Raw genomic sequence first — 20,810 nt, forward strand, 5'->3', positions numbered from 1 at the left:
TAGGTGGAGCGAAAATTTGCCCATGGTTCTCCTTGGCGTGCAAACTGCTGTGAAGGTGGATCTTGGATGTTCAGTGGCAGAAATGGTATATGGGCAACACGCTGACTTTGCCCAGTGAGTTTGTGAATCCAAGTCCAATATCAAGGCTCTGTGATCTGGATAGTTATGTTGATCATCTTTAGGAAAACATGAGATTACTCCAATCGACTCCTAGTGACACGCGTCACCTTCAGTTTATGGGCTAGATGATTTACAACACTGCACATGCGTTCCTTCCGCTTGAAGGAACCATTTACAATGTGCCTTTTGTAGTCTCACATCACCTGAAGACTTTTGTGATTAAGAGAAATAGGAAAGCTGACTCTATCTCCATTGACAGGCTGAAGATGGTGTATATCGACGGTACAATCAACAGCATCACCATTTTTTGGGTTATCTGTGATCTTGTTCATCATAACTTCTGTGTATACATCACAAATGTACATTGGAAACATTAAGAGGCCCAGGCATAATTAGGTATACAACTGAGCACATGTTTCCAATCACAAAAGCAACCCCCCCCCCCACCTTCGCCCTCCTTTTACCAACCCCCCACCTTCGCCCTCCTTTTACCAACCCCCCATTTTGCCCTCCTTTTACCAATCCCCCACCTTCTCCCTCCTTTTACCAACCCTCCACCTTCTCCCTCCTTCTACCAACCCTCCACCTTCTCCCTCCTTTTACCAACCCTCCACCTTCTCCCTCCTTTTACCAACCCTCCACCTTCTCCCTCTTTTTACCAACCCTCCACCTTCTCCCTTCTTCTACCAACCCTCCACCTTCTCCCTCCTTCTACCAACCCTCCACCTTCTCCCTCCTTCTACCAACCCTCCACCTTCTCCCTCCTTTTACCAACCCTCCATCTTCTCCCTCCTTTTACCAACCCTCCACCTTCTCCCTCTTTTTACCAACCCTCCACCTTCTCCCTCCTTCTACCAACCCTCCACCTTCTCCCTCCTTTTACCAACCCTCCACCTTCGCCCTCCTTCTACCAACCCTCCACCTTCGCCCTCCTTCTACCAACCCTCCACCTTCTCCCTCCTTTTACCAACCCTCCACCTTCTCCCCCTTTTTACCAACCCTCCACCTTCTCCCTCCTTCTACCAATCCTCCACCTTCTCCCTCCTTTTACCAACCCTCCACCTTCTCCCTCCTTCTACCAACCCTCCACCTTCTCCCTCCTTTTACCAACCCTCCACCTTCTCCCTCTTTTTACCAACCCTCCACCTTCTCCCTTCTTCTACCAACCCAATTTAGCAACTTGCCTCTGATGTTTAAGGCGCCAATAAAAAAATGTAGAAAATGTACATTATATGTTTCTTTTTAATTTTCACTAGTCCAGAAATGCAACATATCCAAATCACTTCTCAGTAATGTAATGAATTACATTCCTAATAAGTTCCATCCCTTTAACAGTACAAAACACTGAATAATGCAGCTTCACACTCATAGGCTGCTCAAACTGCCTAATGTGGCAATTCAGTTACCAATACAAACATTTATATTAGAAGGAATGAGAGCGGTTTTGAAACTGCCTAAAGTTGGTCATTAAGTTCCTAGTTATGATTTATCTTGACATATTATCCTCTTGTACAATGCTGTATAATTCTAATGCATCAGTGGTGGGGCTTGTGAGAGAATTACTTCAAGTTCATCAGAGAAGGCATATTCTTAATGATTTGGTTCACGACATGGGCAGTTTCCATATTCTACATCATGGATATTTTTCTGGCCAAATGTGCGTACAGCTGTGACTGGCCATCATGGGTATTAATAAAAATGTCCTTATAAAGGCTGACTAAATCACAATTACAATATAATGAAGTAGTTGACTTCTGCCTCAGAAACACTCAGCCAAACTTGGGTCAAGTAGACGCATTCAATACTATAAAAATTTTTGTTCATACATGGATGCAGTACAAACTATCCCACCTTCTCATGAATATATTTGCTTTGAATTCCAAAATCTTATGGTTTTGGAAACAAAATTCCTTTCAACATTCAAGTTTTATACAAAAAATTAAGTATTTTCAAATACTATTTTAATTCCATGGGGAAGTTCCATTGGTCTTTCTCAATTAAAACAATCTGATGAAAAGATTTTATACTTTAGTTCAAATATATTGGCGGTTTGCTGATAACACCCATTTTTACATAATGGGTGAAGAAAATATGCACTTTTTGCAGAAAGAATGATTATCAAAATAATAAACTATATTACACATTAATAAGTACGATAAACAGGAGTGTGAAAAGGTATTCAGCACATAAACCCATATATTTGTGGAATATGTAACCATGTTCCATTATTTTTGAACAATGTTTATGGTATTAATATGTAAGTTCTTGTCCTAGAACCATGAGCAATGGCTGCTGTGTGAACTTTCCATCATTAATACTGTAATTCATTTTTTTAACCACCAGGAAAAGAAACACACAACTAACAAATTACAGTACATCACACACTGAACTGGGATGAAGACTGGCACATTCAGCTGAAACTGATGCAAGTCATTTTGGCAGACCATATAAACCAGTCCTTGGTTTATTAGGCAGGATCAAAACAAGAATCAGAGATGAGTACAGCAGAAGTGGTGATCAACTGACTCACTGAGTCTGTAGTTCATTTGAAAAGCAATCCAGCTACTCCCACTCAGCTGCAATTTAATCTTTTTTTTTTATAAAGTATTTATCCAATTTCCTTTCAATCTACAACTGAATCCCCAGTCACCACACCCATCCATCCAATTCCAACCCCCCCCCCCCCCCCGCCCACCACCATTAGGCATTACAATCTACATGGCAACAATTCACTGGGTTAAAAGTCTCCTCGAGTCACCTCGGATTCTGCTACCAATCGCCTTAAATCTGAGAAATTTGATCCTGCCTAATAAACCAAGGACTGGTTTATATGGTCTGCCAAAATGACTTGCATCAGTTTCAGCTGAATGTGCCAGTCTTCATCCCAGTTCAGTGTGTGATGTACTGTAATTTGTTAGTTGTGTGTTTCTTTTCCTGGTGGTTAAAAAAATGAATTACAGTATTAATGATGGAAAGTTCACACAGCAGCCATTGCTCATGGTTCTAGGACAAGAACTTACATATTAACACCATAAACATTGTTCAAAAATAATGGAACATGGTTACATATTCCACAAATATATGGGTTTATGTGCTGAATACCTTTTCACACTCCTGTTTATCGTACTTATTAATGTGTAATATAGTTTATTATTTTGATAATCATTCTGTAAAAAGTGCATATTTTCTTCGCCCATTATGTAAAAATGGGTGTTATTAGCAAACCGCCAATATATTTGAACTAAAGTATAAAATCTTTTCATCAGATTGTTTTAACTGAGAAAGACCAATGGAACTTCCCCATGGAATTAAAATATTATTTGAAAATACTTAATGTTTTGTATAAAACTTGAATCTGAGAAATTACCTTTCTGCTGTTTGAGACAGTTTGTCTCTATTTAGCCTGTCTACACCATTTATGATTTTAATCAGCTCTATCAAACTTCCTCTCATCCTTCTCCAAGAATAGCTTGGGGTTTAGCACACGTATGCCACAGAAATCCCTCATTCCAGGAACTATTTTTATAAATCACTCCTGTTCCTGATGCAATGCCTTGACTGTCTTTTCTGCAGCTCAATTATTCTTGCATAAAGATATAAATCATTGAAAAATGCACAATCTTCTATCTTAAAATGAAATGAATTTATCATTCACAAGCTAATTATCCATACTTCTCACACATTTTTCAATCGGCTGACACAATAGATACATTTTCCAAAATCTTAACCTGCCTTTTGTTTTTGGTTTTCTTTCATTGATGTAATAAACACTATACCAGTGTAGTTCAGTGTTTTATTCAGCCAATGCTGCCTTCAAAAACTTATTTGTGCTCAGAACTCAATAATTATGGATGTTGCAGAAACAAAGACAAGTAATCAGTACATCACATTCACAGCAATGAATAAGGGAAACCAGAGTGATTTGCAAAAGAGAACATTTTGCTTTTCCAATCACTGCCTCACCTCAGAAATTATGCATCCACCTTACTTTCCACATGGGTTTCTGAACGTGCCCCCTCCCCCCCCAAAAAAAAGCACTGAGGCAGGCATGCACTACAGCAACTTTCCTCATTAAAAAAATTCAAACAAGATATCTCTTCAATTGTGTATGGTTGGTTTGTATCTTTCACATCAATGGGAAGTGCTCATCTATTTTGTGTTCCTTCAATTTTATCAATTGGATTTTACATGGAGTTGACAATAACCACCCCCTCCCCCCCGCAGTAATTTAAATAGCCATGATTGATTCTGCCTCTCATTTTCTGAAAACAGTCACTTGAGTCTCATTATTAAACCTGAAACAATTTTGCTCCAGGGTAATGTTCCAAGTGTGACCAACTATGTGTATTAAACTACATTCCAGTTTGCAGATTCACTGAATATTTGCATATAAATAATAAAACAAAACAAACTGCGATTGTTTATACTTCAGTGAATGTAGAAGTTGAAAAATTGTTTTGCAATGTAAAGATCGAGAAAGTCAGTATGGCATGAATATCATCAACTTTTTTTTCAACGTTTGAAAGAATTTTACAAGACAGAAAGGAATACAGAACTACTAGATCTCACCTGCAGCCACAGTTTGTTATTCACTGTATCCCTGCCTGTAGCGATGCACTGAAATGTTGCATTTTGTCCTGCATTAACTTCCACGTCTCCAAGTCGCAAAAAATGAGGAGATTTGTCTGCAAAACAACATTTTGACAGGTCTATGACAAAAGTCAACTGATTTAGGAACTCTGAACTTTGGGGTATTCTGGTTGTGTCAGTATACTGCATTCACTCATTTGAAGATTGACAAAATACTCAACAGTAATTAGGTAAGCCAATAACAATTGTTTCTCAATTTACTAGCATATTATCCACCTTTCAACAAAACCGATTCAAGATGTGATGCAGGGCTTTTGAGCAGTGTTTTTCTTTCCACAAATTTGCTGTTTGCTCCCAACATATTCTGTTCTGATTTGTATTAAAATTTCTTTCATCTTGTCCCTCGTGTCTGCAACACCATTCAATAAGATCATGGGTGGGCATGAATCTCATGGGTGCTTTCCAGTAAAGAGTTCAATCCACACGTACTCTTAATGTGCGAAAGAGGCCAAGTCTTCACAATCCCCTTGGGTTAAGAATTCCAACTCCTTCTAGCACTTGGTTGTCCTTTTTAAACTAATCTCCCCTGACCCCAGGTACGCTCGCTATTCAGAAAATTATTCCTCTAAACACCCTACCACACTCCCTGAGAATCAGTCTGGTGAACTTAAATCTTTCAACATTTTCACTAAGAGTGGAAAAGTGCATTTGGAGGCAAGTCATTCATCCAAGGACTAATGTTTTTATAGACATCACCATCCATCCCTACTACCAAAAGTTCAACCACCTCCAGACCACAATCAATGTGGAATGGTAAGAACATCTGCTCCACAATCTCAGTACCAGAATACCACAGGGCTGCGTCCTCAGCTCCCTGCTCCACTCACTTTACACCTACGATTATGCGGATCAATGCGACAATAAAACCATCAACAAATTTGCCGACAATACCACGGTAGTCAGAGAGAGATTAAAAACTTGGCTGAACGGTGCACCACAACAACCTTACACTCAATGTCACCAAAACTAAGGAGCTGAGTGTTGACTCCAGCAAGTGAAAACCAGAAGTATACAATCATTGGGGGATCAGAGGTGGAGAGGGTGAGCATATTTAAGTTCTTGGGAGTCACTATCTTGGAGGATCTTTCCTGGACCTAACACACTAATGGCATTGTGAAGAAAGCACGTCAGAGCCTCTACTTCTTCAGGAGTTTGCGGAGGTTTGGGTTGACACCAGAATCCCTGGCAAGTTTCTACAGATGTGTGGTGGAAAGTGTGCTGACCACACCAATAATCCCCGAGTGTGAAGCCCTCCAAAAGGTAATGGACACAGCCCAGGACATCACAAGAAAAACCCTCCCCATTACTAAGAGCATCTACAGGGAACACTGCCATTGGAGAGTAGCAGAAATCATCAAACACCCACACCACCCAGCACAAGCTCTGCTCTTGCTGCTGCCATCAGGGAAGAGGTATAGGTGCCTCAAGATTTGCATTACCAGGTTTAGAAACAGCTGCTATCCCTCCACCATCATTCCTCAACAAGAAACTCAATCAGGAACTTATTTAAGGACTCTTACTTGTGCGCTTTATTGATTTTTGTTATTATCTTTGTATTGCATTTTGTTTATATTCAGTATCTGTTTACAGTTATTTATTTGTTTAAATACAATCGCTGTGTAGTTTTTTTGTTGCACTACCAATAAGTGGTAATTCAGCCTCACCCGCAGAAAAAAGAATCTCACGGTTATACGTACTGACAATAAATCAGAAATCTGAATTCTATGCCATTTTAGGCTCACCTTAGAGCACAGCAGCAGTGCCTTTCACTGGATGGGAATTCCCAACAAATTAAGCAGGTATAATTTGAAACATCTTTTCTGCTATGGTGCAATTAATTATTTCTTTGTTTCAGTAAATTTCCATTAAAATATTTTAAATGTATTTAAGATAGTTTTAATGATTTTGTCTCTGAATATCAGGGACATCCAACATCTGTTCATCATCCTGATAGGTGATAAGATTCCAGCCTCAGCTTTGTCACCCATTAAGGACTGGTAAGGAGACCAAATGTCTCCTCGACTCCAGCCGAATCAGCCTACTGCAGCCAAACTCGCTTGGAGAAAATCTACTTGACTCAGACTTGTACCAGATGTACCATGAAGGATCAAAGGTCAATAAGACCAAATAACATAGGAGCAGAAAGAGTCTATTCAGCCCATCGAGTCTATCCCACTATTCATTCACTGCCCTGCCTTCTCCCGAAAACCTTTGATTCCCTGGCTAATCAAGAACCTGTCAATCGCTGCCTTAAATATGCCCAATAACTTGGCTTCCACAACTGCCTGTGGCAACAAATTCCACAGATTCACCCCTCTCTGGCTAAAAAAATTCCTCCACATCTCTGTCCCCAGAGGATGCCCTTCAATCCTGTGGTGCCCTCTTGTCTAAGATTCTTCCTCCATGGGAAACAGCCTTTCTACAGCTATTCTGTCCAGGCCTTTCAACATTTGATATGCTTCAATGAGAACCCCCTTCATTCTCCTAAATTCCAATGAGTACAGGCCAAGAGCCATCAAAAGTTCCTCATAAGATAAACCTTTCATTCCTGGAATCATCGATGCGATCCTCCTCTGAACCCTCTCTAATGACAGTACATCCTTTATGAAAAGAAGAGCCCACTACTGCTCACAATACCCCGTGAGGTCTCACCAGTGCTTTATAAAGTCTGCACATCACATCCTTCTTCTTATACTCTTGTTGAAATGATTCCAAGCATTACATCTGATTTTGTTCTCCATCAACTATACTGAAACTCCAATAATGAACCCCTGTGGAACACCACTAGTAACAGGCTGCTAACCAGAATATGACCCCTGTATTCTGACTCTGATTCATGCCAATCAGCTAAGGCTCTACTCACACTAATATGTTTGCTATTATGCCATGGGCTCTCATCTTGTTAAGTAGCCTCTCATTTGGCATCTTGTCAAATGCCTTCTAAAAATCCAAATACACAACATCCACTGCATCTACCCTATCTACCCTACGTGTTGCTTCTCCAAAGAATTCCAACAGGTTTGTCAAGCAAGATATTCAAGCAAAACTATGCTGGCTTTGGCCTATCTTGACGTGTGCTTCTAAGTATTCCGTAACATCGCCCGTGACAATCAACCCAAACATCCGATGACCCAGCTCTAATTGTTCAAGAATTTCCTTTCTGCTGCCTCCCTCTCAGAAATCTTGAGGGGTAACATTTGAGATTTTCCAGTCCTCGTGAACCATGCCAGAATCTCCTCATTCCTGAAAGATCGTTTCTAATGCCTCCGCAATTTCTATTTCTTTCAGAATACATCTGGTCTGGGAGACATATTCACCCTTTGTCCATTCAGCTTTCTCAGCAGCTTTTCCCTTAAATAGTAAATGCGCTCACTTCCTTTTCCTAATACCCTTGAATATCCGGCACACTGCTAATGTCTTCTGCAGTTAAGGCTGACGCAAAATACTCATTTAGTTCCTCAGTCATCTCCTCGTTTCCCCATTAGTATTTCTCCAGCATCATTTGCTAAATGATCCTTTATCTCCTCTCACCTCTTTTATCCTTTATTTACTTGAAGAAGCTTTTTGTATCTCCTTTGATATTATTTGCCTGCCTAATTTCAAGCATCATTTCTCTCCTTTTGAGTTTTTGTTACCTTCTGCAAGTTTTTAAAATCTTTCCAATTCTCTATCTTCCCATTATTTTTTTTCTTCCTTGTATGCCCTCTCTTTTGCTTTTACCTTGGCTTTGACTTCCCTTCTCAGCCACAGTTGTGACAATTTTCCATTCAAATGTTTCCTCTTTTTGATATTTATCCTGCACATTGCTAATTTCTAGCAGAAACCCCCTCCACTGCTGCTCTGCCATCTTCACTCCTAGTGCCTCCTTCCCAATACATTTTGGCCAGTTCCTCTCTCATTCCACTGAAATACTGGCACACCTGACCTACATTTCTCCTTGTTAAATCTCAAATTGAATACATTGTGTATCCTTGGACTTTCAGCTTTCAAAGACATCCATCCTTAAGCCACGACTCCGTGATGGCCACAAGATCATACCTGCCAATCTGTAGCTTTACTACAAGGTCATCCACTTTATTTCTTACGCTGTGTGCGTTTAAATACAGAACCTTTAGCCCTTATTATAGAAGCACATTTCTTTTGGAGTCATGGGCTGCGAAATCAGGTCCAACGACCAACAAGGTGTCCACATTAGCCACAATACTCTCAGCCCCGTGGAACAGTGCCACCAGATGGTGCTCGAGCTCCAAACCTCAGCGCTCAAGCTGGTTTAACGCATGGCACGTCCTACAGATGTGGTCATTCAGATCGTAAAGTTTATCATGCCTGTTGATTACACAAGACAGGCAAGGTCAATTCAAATCAGAAATCATTGAATAAAACATAAGTTTAGTGAATTGACCAAGTTCGAGATGTAAATTTTTAATACTAACATTGTTGGGTTTTCAGAGCAAAATCACGCAGATACCTCAAAATAATAATTGAAACCTTTATTGAAATTTAAATGAATTAACGGTGGGTGGGAGGAGGAGGTTGGATTTGCAGATATTTACAAAGACGCCATAATCAGTTCTGTTTGAAAAAGCATAAGAGTTCCAATTAGAGGAATCAACTTCTTAAATAATTGAATGTTGACGAAATTTAACAAGTTGAAGCTACAGACAAAATTAGTACACAACAGCTTTCACCAAGCTAGCAAGGAAATGCTGATGGAAACGTGTGATCAAGTTATTATTTTTTATTTTAATGAGTAATCTTTCATGGATGTGCATCTTTAGAAATATTTTTTTATATTATTCAAAATAAATCAGCACCTACTGTATTTGCTTTCACCAGCACCTGCTATGATTATATGTCAATGTAATTTGGATGAAGACACAAATTAATTTTTGTTGAAGAGAAAATATTGAAGTCCCTTTTGTGAAAAAAAAGCTTCAAGTGTTTGGTCGCTCACTGCCACATTTCATTAATATTTTGCACTTCAAATTAACCCCTGTCAGAGGCAAGGGAATTATTTAAAAACTGAAGTGTGCTGGAGTCTGAACTGTATGTGGAGTAATTGATATGGGGGAAGAGGTCTTCCACTTTTTATTTGCTGGATCCTAACTGTCCGTTTTTCTTCAGGAATACTTCAGATATCTGACCCCAGAACATTGGGTCAGATCATACAAATCCTCAGCCAACAATGCAAAAGAGTACTATCAATTTAACACAGTGCACATGCCAAACTGTTCCTCCTTGCAGACTCTGTAAAAGCCAGGTAGAACTCATAGATGAACAAGTGAAACAGGAAGTCTGCACTCACAGTGATTGCAGTAAAAACACAGAAATGCTGGAGGAACACAGCAGGTCTCAGCATCCATCAGAGGTTAAGATATATAACTGACATTTTGGGGTTGCGACCTTCTTCAAGGTATGAGCAAAAGCAGGCAGGCGTCTAAATAAAAAGGCTGAGGAAAGGGCTGGGGCAGCATCACAATGAATCCAGTGCATGGGCTCCGGTACGAAGATGTATGTTGCATTTGGGCCTTTGGATTGCTTGCAAGTGCAGTGAGATCTCATTCATTCTTCTGTAAGAATGCTATGAAAGATGTCAGCTGAGCAATGATGAAATTTTAGTGGGATATTTCAGATCTGATAGCAACTGAAGGTGTGCCCACTAATGATGAAGCACTTAAGCTAGGGCTGGAACAGTCCATACAACTATTAGTTTTATAGGGCTAAAATAGGGAGAGGTGAAACTATGAAAGGGCTTGAAAATACCCAATTTTTATCAGAGATGGCTAGCACTGGATCAGCCCACCAGCTAACGGAGAATAAGAGAGATGCTGAACTGATTTGAATTGGCATGACAAATGTTGGTAACTGGAATAAATAATGTAGATGGACATTTTATGATCAACATGACCATTGTGGACCAAAGGTCCTTTTTCTGCGCTGTACATCAGAAAAGTAATTGTACTTCTCTTCTATTCTGGTTCATTCTAAGAAAGAGAATGCATCAGTGATGGCACAGACAGTTAATTGCTGGAAGCACCAATTTGTACAAAAAAAAATTAAAAATAAAAGTTGCTTTTTTAATGACATAAAGGTATAAATTTATTATTAAATTTAAATTTTTGATATCCAAATCAACAATTTCCTGGGTAGAGGAATTATGGTCTTTAATCAAATTTCTTCCATGTGTACTGAATAAGCCACTGTGACGGATTATATCATATTTTATATTATATATAGATATGTTTTTAGAAGAATTAGATTGGGGGTTTTAGTATAGGTCACAAACACTTCACAAAACAGATGTCATGTAAAATGCAAGAGCTCTGCTCAAACTAGACACTCCGGGCCCAGTGGCTTGTACAGACAATGGAAACTGCTTTGCTCAAGGAGTAGGTGTTAATTGCACATGTTGTGGAGTAGTGGATTATTGTTTTGAAAGCAATAGATGAACAGGGCCGCAATCTGTCTGGATGCAGTTTGCAGTTCTAAGAAGAACATATGGTTTTGCAAGCAGAGAGAGAGGGAACTGGTTTCTGCAGTCATGGCAGGATGGCAGCTTGTTTAAAAACCCCATTTTGAAGACAGGTTGTGAGTTCTGAGTTCAGCCTGTTCAAAACCATTGTGGTCCATATAAGAGGAAATGGCTGGCTCGAGTGTTTCACCTGAAATAAGGGGGAAAAAAAGGAACTCTGTGGTGACCTGCAGAAGAAGAGGTTATCATTTGGAAAACACCGATGGGGCAAGTTTCTTCGGCAAGACACTGAAGTGGCTGATTGGAGGGAATCAGTTTGTGTGTGTCCAGTAAGGAATGAATCTGTCTCTGAAACCAACAAGAACCTTCCTGAGCAGCAACCATTTACTTTTAAGCCCCAGAGCTTCAAGAAAATTCATAAATGTTAAATTCTGTGTACAGTATAAGAATTGCCTGATACCGGTGAACGTGCAGGAGTGAGAAGTGAGATTGGACTGTGAATCAAAGAACTTTTCTGAACTTAGATTATGTTAAGTTAATAGTAATAAGTTAAAGTTTGATCCTGTTTTTATGTTTAAAGAAAATTAAAAACTACTTTTGTTTTAGTCACCATTTGTCATGGTGAATTTCTATTGCTGCTGGGTTTTGGGGTCCTCTGGGCCCGTAACACCACATTTTAGGAATGCATACTTACCACACGGGTAGCTCAACACCTGGATGTCATCAATGGCAATATATCCTCTTTGTTCATGAGAGACATCTGCTTCAAAAATTACCTGCACACAAACAAAAGACATGAAACAATTTTCTCTTTAATTCACATCCAAAGATTTGTTCTGCAGAGGATAAATTCTCACTGCCCCTCCCGACCCCCATAGCAATTCTACTATTCTTCAAGGCAGTTGCAAAATGCCCATCTCTCTTACTACTGAGATGGTGGGGAGCTGGTACAAACCTTTTGGTGAAGATGTTCTCAGAGTTGCTGGACAGTAATTGACAGGATTTAGGTTGCTTGATGAATATTGACCTCCAAGAAATTTCTTGGCTATCAGGCAACAAGACGTAATGAAATAATGTCCTGCATCCAAAGTCGGCACAAATGTGAACCTGAGACAAAGGTGAATTCCCAATTTATTGCCCTATTTCACTGTGGCTTGTCGTTGAAACAATGCTAGGATGTGTTCAAAAGATTATAAGAGATGAGCAGGAGGTCAGCTGCGTTACAATGAAGACAAAACAGAAAGATAAATGCACACTGAATTTTAACTCCATGTTTGGGATATTTTGACACAAGTTGAACTTTATCTGTTTCTCTACGTTAGCAGTCAATTTGCCCAGTAACCAGCTGCTGGTTTGAGGCTGCACCAAACCTCTTCTAGAAGAGCAGAACAAACAGTTGAGAGTCAGCTAACCAATTCTTTACTCCACTGAAAATTTCATATTCATCTCTGGAAAATCTGACTTTTATTCTCAGTTCATCCAGAATTGGACACATGAGCCAAAAACAGAACAAATGAATATGAAGAGTTTACAAAACATACTGCTCTAGAATAAACAAATTATCCAGCTAACAAATATGACTGCTAATTTAGCATGACCCTGGGGAAATAGTTAAGCCAAAGTAAAGAATTCTCAATATAATTTAACCGAGGCAGAATTCTTTGGGGAAATCCTAATTGTTTTCCATAGCTCAGGTGTAGAGAGAATGTTGACTCAAATGTATAATTACCAATATATTTCCCAATAACTAAATGAAAACCACTTTTTAGTGAAGCTGATTTTTATAATGATAACACTGTTGCAACTGCATGTAAATATTACCAGGATCATGGTCAGCACCATCAATGCAGGTGACCTGGGCACAAACCTTTTGGTGAAGATGTTCTCAGAGTTGCTGGACAGTAATTGGCAGGATTTAGGTTGCTTGATGAATATTGACCTCCAAGAAATTTCTTGGCTATCAAGCAACAAGACGTAATGAAATAATGTCCTGGGCTCCTTTCGATTTACCTGAGCTGTTTCTAACACCTCTCTCCCCTTCCTCCATCTCGGTGGGGGGGGGGGAAGAAAAATCACGGACATCTTTTCCAAGCCCACTAGATCGCAAAACCACCTGGATAAAATGTCTTCCCATCCTAACTTTGGTCCGGAAACAATCCCTTTATCAGAATTCTCTACATCTGTTCACAGGAAGTGGCCTTCCATTCCAGGGCATCCAAAATGTCAGGGTTCAATAAATGTAGATTCCCCCTTACTATCAGAGATAAACCCCAGAGCTTTCTCCTCTGACAGAGACATCTCTTGGTGCCTGCCACATTGACCACTGCCAGTGGGCCGATATCGCCTCAAACCGTACATCTTGGTGCCTCACAGTTCGGCGGGCAGCAACCTCCTTTGAAGAAGACCGCAGAGCCCACCTCACTGACAAAAGACAAAGGAGGAAAAACCCAACACCCAACCCCAACCAACCAATTTTTCCCTGCAACCGCTGCAACCGTGTCTGCCTGTCCCGCATCGGACTTGTCAGCCACAAACGAGCCTGCAGCTGACGTGGACATTTACCCCCTCCATAAATATTCCGCGAAGCCAAGCCAAAGACCCCTCCACCATCCAATGACTTCTCTCTCCACCTTTCTCTTCATCTCTCACACCTCCTGTCCTGTACTCCTTTACCCATGGACCATTCCCTCAAATTATTTCCCCTTTTATATATAATTTCATCTATTTTATCTTAGTCCTCATTCATGATTCATATCTGAAGCAGACTTCTGTCTGTGGATGCTGTGTTTCTCCTACAATTCTTTGTCGATAATGACACAGGTTTGACAGAAGTAGCATAACGGTTAACACAATGCTGTTGGAAGTGTCAACGACCAGGATCAGGGTTCGGATCCCGCACTGTCTGTAAGGAGTTTGTATGTTCTCGCCTGACTGTGTGGGTTTCCTCTGGGTGCTTCGGTTTAACCTCAACCCCAGCCCCACCCAATCCCATACATACTGGAATTGTAGGTCAATTTGGTGTAATTGGGCAGCATGGGCTCATGGGCCAAATGGGCCTGTAAACCGTGCTGTATGTCTAAATTTTAAATTTAAGATGTCAATCAAACATTGATTGTCTTCTCAATTCTCATATACTGATCCATTCATAGAAGTATTAAAGGAAGCATCTCAATGTATATTTAAGAGGTACAAGGACTGCTTAAAGAAATCTCTTGGTGCCTGCCACAATGACCACTGACAGTGGGCTGATATCGCCTCCAACCGTGCATCTTGGCGCCTCACAGTTCGGCGGGCAGCAACCTCCTTTGAAGAAGACTGCAGAGCCCACCTCACTGATAAAAGACAAAGGAGGAAAAACCCAACACCCAACCCCAACCAACCAATTTTCCCTTGCAACCGCTGCAACCGTGCCTGCCTGTCCCGCATCGGACTTGTCAGTCACCAACGAGCCTGCAGTAGATGTGGACATACCCCTCCATAAATCTTCGTCCACGAAGCCAAGCCAAAGAAAGAAAAGAAGGATCCAATAAAATATGGAGTACTCAGATTGCCGGAAGACTTTGAGATTTATAATGAGGAGGAAAAAAACAAAGGTGGGGATTATTGGCTGCAATGTAAGAGAGCATCACCATTTAAGATTAATAATGAGTTACCTAGAAAAATGTTTGTTTCAATCTCAATCCTCTAAAGCAATGGTTTTCAAACTGCACCCCTAAACATACATTCCACCTCTGCCATCAGTGCACTGTGATTAATAAGGGATTGCTTAAGGTGGTATGTGAGTAGAAAGAAAAAGTTTGAAAACCATTGTTTTAAGTGTACCTGATTGACTCGTTATGTACACGGTTTCATAACTCCAAAGGAAATGGGCCAATGACAATTTTTCTCAAGCAAAATATTTCAGTAACAATTGGGTCTAGAGCAGTGATTCTCAACCTTCCTTTCCCACTCACATCCCACTTTAAGCAATCCCTTAGTAATCAGAGAGCAGTTTGAAAATCACTCCTCTAAAGGTTTATCTTGAGTATCTGCTTCTCCTTCACTCAGCTCTGTTATATAAATTACTGTATCGGTGACCTTGATAGAGTCAAATATTGATTTTTACAGTTCCCTACAGAGGTGACACTGATTTTCAACATTCTCCAAAATGCAGAAACAAAAAAAAAATAGCTTTACTAACATCAAATTCTCAATAAAGTTTTTAATTAACTCCGAGAATTATTGATTACCATCATGCATTTAAAAAATGACTTGAAAGATCAAAAAATTAAGTTGTCATAAATAGTTGATTTTCAGGCTAAAGGCCAGCAGACTGTGATGTGTATGAAGTTAGATGCACAGTTACTTTTGAAGACAGAAGGTTCAGGGAAGAGAACACAGATAATCTTGAGCTGATCAGTTTGAAAAAGGTGGAAGTGTTGAATGTCTTGAAACAAATACGGTTGATAAATTCTCAGCAGTGGATGGGATCTAACCCAGAATTCTTTTAGAAACAAGGGAGAAGATTATTGGGGCACAGAGATTTTTGCATCTTCATGAGCACTGAACTTGGTAATATTGGTCCTTTGCTCAAGAAGTAAAGTTGGGTTAGGCTGGGTAACAACAGATCAGCAAATTACTGTCGAGAATCCTAAGACAAAGGACTTGTATATGTTTGGAAAGGCAGAGACTTATCAAAGATGGTTAGTCTGGCTTTATGAGGTTGAAATGATGCATGACTAATTGAGTTTTTGATGAGGAAACAAAGGAAATTCATGAAGGCAGGGTGGCAAACATTTTCTGTATGGATTTTAAGACACTTCCCAAGGTCCCAGTCAATTAATTCTGTAGGCTAAGCCTCAAGGGATCAAAGGTGCGCTGGCTGATTGGATCCAAAATTAGGTTGGTGATAGGAGGCAGAGAACCATAAGTATGCTTTACTGACTAGAAGTTATTTATTACCAGTGGAGCACCATAGGAATTAGTGCTGGAACCCTTGTCCATTGTGATACATGTTAATAACTTGAATGTACAGTTATTGTCAGTTATTGATACAGTTAGTGTTGAGGACAGCAAGGAAGTTTACCCATGCTGATGGCAGGATACAGGTCAGGAGTAAAGTTGTGTGAAGCATTTGCAATTGGAGTTTAATCCTGTCAAGTGTGAGGTGATATATATATATTGGGAAGTGAAATAGGGGTAGAACTTGTTAAGTTAGTGATCGAGCATTATGGAATGTTGATGAAGAGAAACACAAAGAGATCCAGGTCCATTGTTACCTCAAAGTGGCAACACAGGTTGATAGGATGGTGGGGACAGCATTTGGCATGTTTACCTTCATAGGTCGAGGTACAGAATGTAACAGTTCTCCCAGTTACTCTGCATCCGTCGTATTTGAACGAATGATGAGAATTCCGTACAGGTGCCTCTAAAACATTTTGTTTTTGAAACATATTAACAAAGCCTTGGACCAGATCTCAACAATTTCCTGCACTTCTGTTCTGACCATGCTCTCCTCCAGAATGGAAAAAGGATAGAATTCCCCAGGTCCACCACAAGGACTCCACTATTGTGTGTCAAGCCTCTGTCTACATCACCATCTCCAACCTCATCACCTCTGGTCACCTCCCCTTCACGGCCTCCAACCTCATTGTCTCCCATCCCCTTACTACCCATTTCCACCTTTTACGCTAGATGCATAAACCCAACCATATAGACAGACCCATTGTTTCTGCTTGCTCTTGCCCCACCGAACTTGTTTCATCTTACCTTGGCTCTAACTTTTCTCCACTGATCCAATCCTTCCCCACCTACATCCACGACACTGCACATGCCCTCCATCTCTTCAATGACTTCAGATTCTCTGAACTGGGCCACAACACCTTCATGATAGATGTCTAATCACTTTATACCTCCATCCCCCACATAGAAGTTCTCAAAGCACTTCATTTTTTTCTAGAAAAGAGACCCACCACCACCAATACCCTCCTCCACCTGGCAGAACTAGTCCTCTCAACAACTTCTCTTTTGACTCATTTCATTTCCTTCAAATCAAAGTAGCCGCCATGGGTATCCACACGGGTCCCAGTTATGCTTGCCTGTTTGTGGGCAAGGCCCATCAACTCATCCTCTACTTGATTAATGACTACAGAGGAGCTGCTTCCTGCACCTGTGATGAGCTTGCCAACATCATTCAATTTGCTGCCAACTTCCATCCCGATGTCAAACTCATCTGGTATATCTCTGACAACACTCTCCCAATTCTTGATCTCTCTGTCTCCATTTTGGGAAACAAGCTTTCCGCTGACTTCATTTAAAACCCAGCAAATCCCTCAACTACCTTGACTGCTCTTTCTTACACCCAGTGCCCTGCAAGGATTCCACCCCTTCACGCTATTTCGCTGTCTCTGCTGCATCTGTTCCCAAGATGAGGACTTCCAGTCCAGATCATTTGAAATGTCCGCTTTCTTACACAAATGTGGCTACCCCACACCACCATCAACTCAGCCCTTACCTGCATAGCCTCTACTTCCCGCTCATCTGTCCTGGCCCCCTTTGCCCCTAGATGCAACAAACATAGGATTCCCCTTGCCTTACCTACCACCCCACCAGCTTCCACATCCAACACATATACATCCATAATTTCTGGCACTTACAACATGATCCCACTACCAGACACATCTTCCCATCTCTGCTTTCCTTGGGGACCGCACCATTTGTGACTCCTTGCTATATGTAGATTATGGACGTTCACGTAAGCTCCCTGTCTGAAACCTAATTGGAGGTCGCATCACCTGCCAGTCAAGGTTGGACTTGGCCCACTCATTAGTGCACACCTTACCACTGGTTCATTTGAAAGATGCAGCGTCATCATTAGCAAGACACAATACCATGTTGAATGTAAAAAAGTTCTCACCTCCGCCATATCTAAAACACTAATCTGATAAATCTGATTTCAATTTAATTAATTTCTGTGGCATGAGGTATAGTTGATGTAAAAAATTATATTGTACCAGTCTATATCTTACATTTATTGTATTAGTCATAAAGTCTCGACATAAATCAGCCTAATTCTTCTCATCTATTATAACATTTAAGTCTGTCTCCCATCTTTGTCTGGATTTATGAATCTCTAATTTATGGGTCTCCATTTAAATGATAAATTACTGAGATAAATTTCTTTGTATTTCCTTTTCTTATTAAAAGTCTCTACATTGCAACACTTTGGTAAATCCATTGTTGGACCTAGCTTATCACTAAATATGCTCTAATTTGAAAATAGCAAAATATTGTATTATTAAGAATACCATATATATTCTTAAATTGTTCAAATGACATCAATTGCCTTCGCTGATAAGTCTTCAATAAAGCTGATCCCTTTATGAGACCAAATTTCAAAAATTTGATTATCTAATGTACAAGTTACGAGTTAAGAGCCAAAGGAGTTTTAAGAGATAAATTAGTCCTTATTTGTATTATGCCAAATTTTAATCAGTTTCAATACAGAATTATCTTTTTCAGCAGTCATAAATTTTGTGTCCCATTTAGATATAAAATCATCTGCTTTTCTCTCTCCTAATTTATCTAATTCTATTTTTCGCCAAGAAGATTTTCCCCCTCTTCAAAAAAAGAGGTAAGAAATTTCATTTGAGCTGCTCAATAATATTTTTTTTAAATTAGGGAGCTGTAAACCTCCCAATTCATATTTCCATGTTAATTTTTCTATAGAGGCTCCAGATATTTTACCTTTCCTTAAAAATTTTCTAATATATTTATTTAGTACTTGACAGAATTTTTGAGGTATTAATAAAGGCAATGATTGAAATATATTCTGGGAAATATATTCAGTTTTATACAATTAATTTTTCCTACTAATGTAACAGGCAATATTGCCCATCTATTTAAATCTTCATCAACTGTTTTAAGTAGTGGCAAATAATTCAATTTATATAAATGTTGTAATTTATTTCAGTATGGACTCCTAAATATCCCATTTATCGGCCATTTAAACTGAGAGTTTCTTTAGCAAATAGTATGATCACTTCTTGTGAAAAGTTTAATTTCCATTTTTATCCCAATTTACTTTATAACCCGAAACTTTTCCATATTCGCCTAACATTAAATGCAGTCTTTGTAACGAATTTGATGGTTCTGTCAGATATATCAGCAACTAATCTTATGTTCCTCTTGGTTAATTCTAAAACCCTTAATATCTGGATCCTTACGAATTGCTTCTGCTAAAGGCTCTTAGGCTAAAACAAATAACAGTGGTGACAATGGGCATCCTTGTCTACTAGATCTTGTTATAATGGGGCAGAAATATAACCATTTGTTACCACCTTAGCCTTGGGTGGTAACAAATGGATAAAGCTCTTATCCAGTTCATAAAAGTTTGAACCACTCCAAATTTTTCTAATACTTTAAATAAAAACTCCCATTCTAATTTATCAAGTGCCTTTTCTGCATCTCGTGATACGGCTACACAAAGATTGCCACTTTTTTGAACTAAATGAATTATACTCAATAATAGAGCTGGCTGTCTCTTTTTCACAAAACATGTTTTATCCATATTTATCAATTTAGGTATTTACAAGAACTTTAGCAATTATCTTATTACTTGAATTTAATAAAGATATAGGTTGGAATTAGAAAAATTATTAGAACAAATTACAGGAGTCCAATTTCCACAAAATCCAGAATTATTTTTATTAGATAACATTATAGGGATAAGACAAATTGAAATTAATTAGACATTAGAATTTGTTAAAATTGCATTAGCAGTGGCTTTGAAATCTGATTTACATTTAAGTTTGGAACCATGGAATGGGGAAATGTACAGCTGTGTCCCCCTTGAGAAAATCACATATGTTAAGGAAAAAAAATTGATATATTTTTACACATTTGGCCTCTATATTTACAAATAAGATTAAATTTTTAATTTTGATTTCTAAATGTTCTTCTTAGCCTCTAAGACCTGAGTGGAACCCTTTTAATGATGAGATATGAATTTTAGATTAGATGGATTTCAACTTTCAGCAATCCTTTCTTATTTTTATTCCCTTTTTCTTTCTTTTCTTTTTTTTCTATTCTAACACTTTACTATATTATCTCTCTCTTTTCTTTTTGGACTGTAAGGGCCGGGAAAGGGGGATATTGGGGTTTTATCATCATGTATTTGATAATATATTATTATTTCTGTATTTTGAAATATATTTGATTGCATGTATGGTTAAAATGTTTAAATAAAATATTCAAAAAAATCATTAGCCAGATGCCCAGCTCAGAAACATATAAATTCTAGCATGTGCTACAGTTCGCTTTCTCTGCTCCTTGGTCCTGACTATGACCACTTCTCTATGCCAAGTCACTTAAATGTGGACATTGCTGAAGGAGTCATTGGCGAGGTGTGCACTACACCTAGAGTGGGACCATTTCTCTCCTCCCACCCCACCCCCAACTTTCCTGCTGCTTGTCTCCTTTCCTGTATAACCAACAGTCTTTTTTTCGATATTTTAAAAGATTCAAGCAAAGGTATACAAACAAGACATTTTCTCATAATACAATATAATATCCAGAGACCAGCATTTTC

At 39.3% G+C, this 20,810-nt stretch overlaps 1 protein-coding gene across 8 annotated transcripts in view; it reads right to left on the reverse strand.

The window, feature by feature from the left end:
* The window catches only part of ptprk (protein tyrosine phosphatase receptor type K), a 612,998-nt gene that overhangs the window by 337,252 nt on the left and 254,936 nt on the right, over nucleotides 1–20,810 (reverse strand). For all 8 annotated transcript variants that reach the window (XM_069886984.1, XM_069886983.1, XM_069886980.1 and 5 more), the window contains exons 4-5: nucleotides 11,937–12,018; nucleotides 4,690–4,805 (exon numbers count right to left, since the gene is read on the reverse strand). In XM_069886984.1, coding sequence (XP_069743085.1) covers nucleotides 4,690–4,805; nucleotides 11,937–12,018 — 198 coding nt within the window. The remainder of the gene's footprint in view (nucleotides 1–4,689; nucleotides 4,806–11,936; nucleotides 12,019–20,810) is intronic.

The sequence above is a fragment of the Narcine bancroftii genome, chromosome 6 (assembly GCF_036971445.1).
Source record: "Narcine bancroftii isolate sNarBan1 chromosome 6, sNarBan1.hap1, whole genome shotgun sequence".
In the NCBI taxonomy this organism is placed as follows: Eukaryota; Metazoa; Chordata; class Chondrichthyes; order Torpediniformes; family Narcinidae; genus Narcine; species Narcine bancroftii.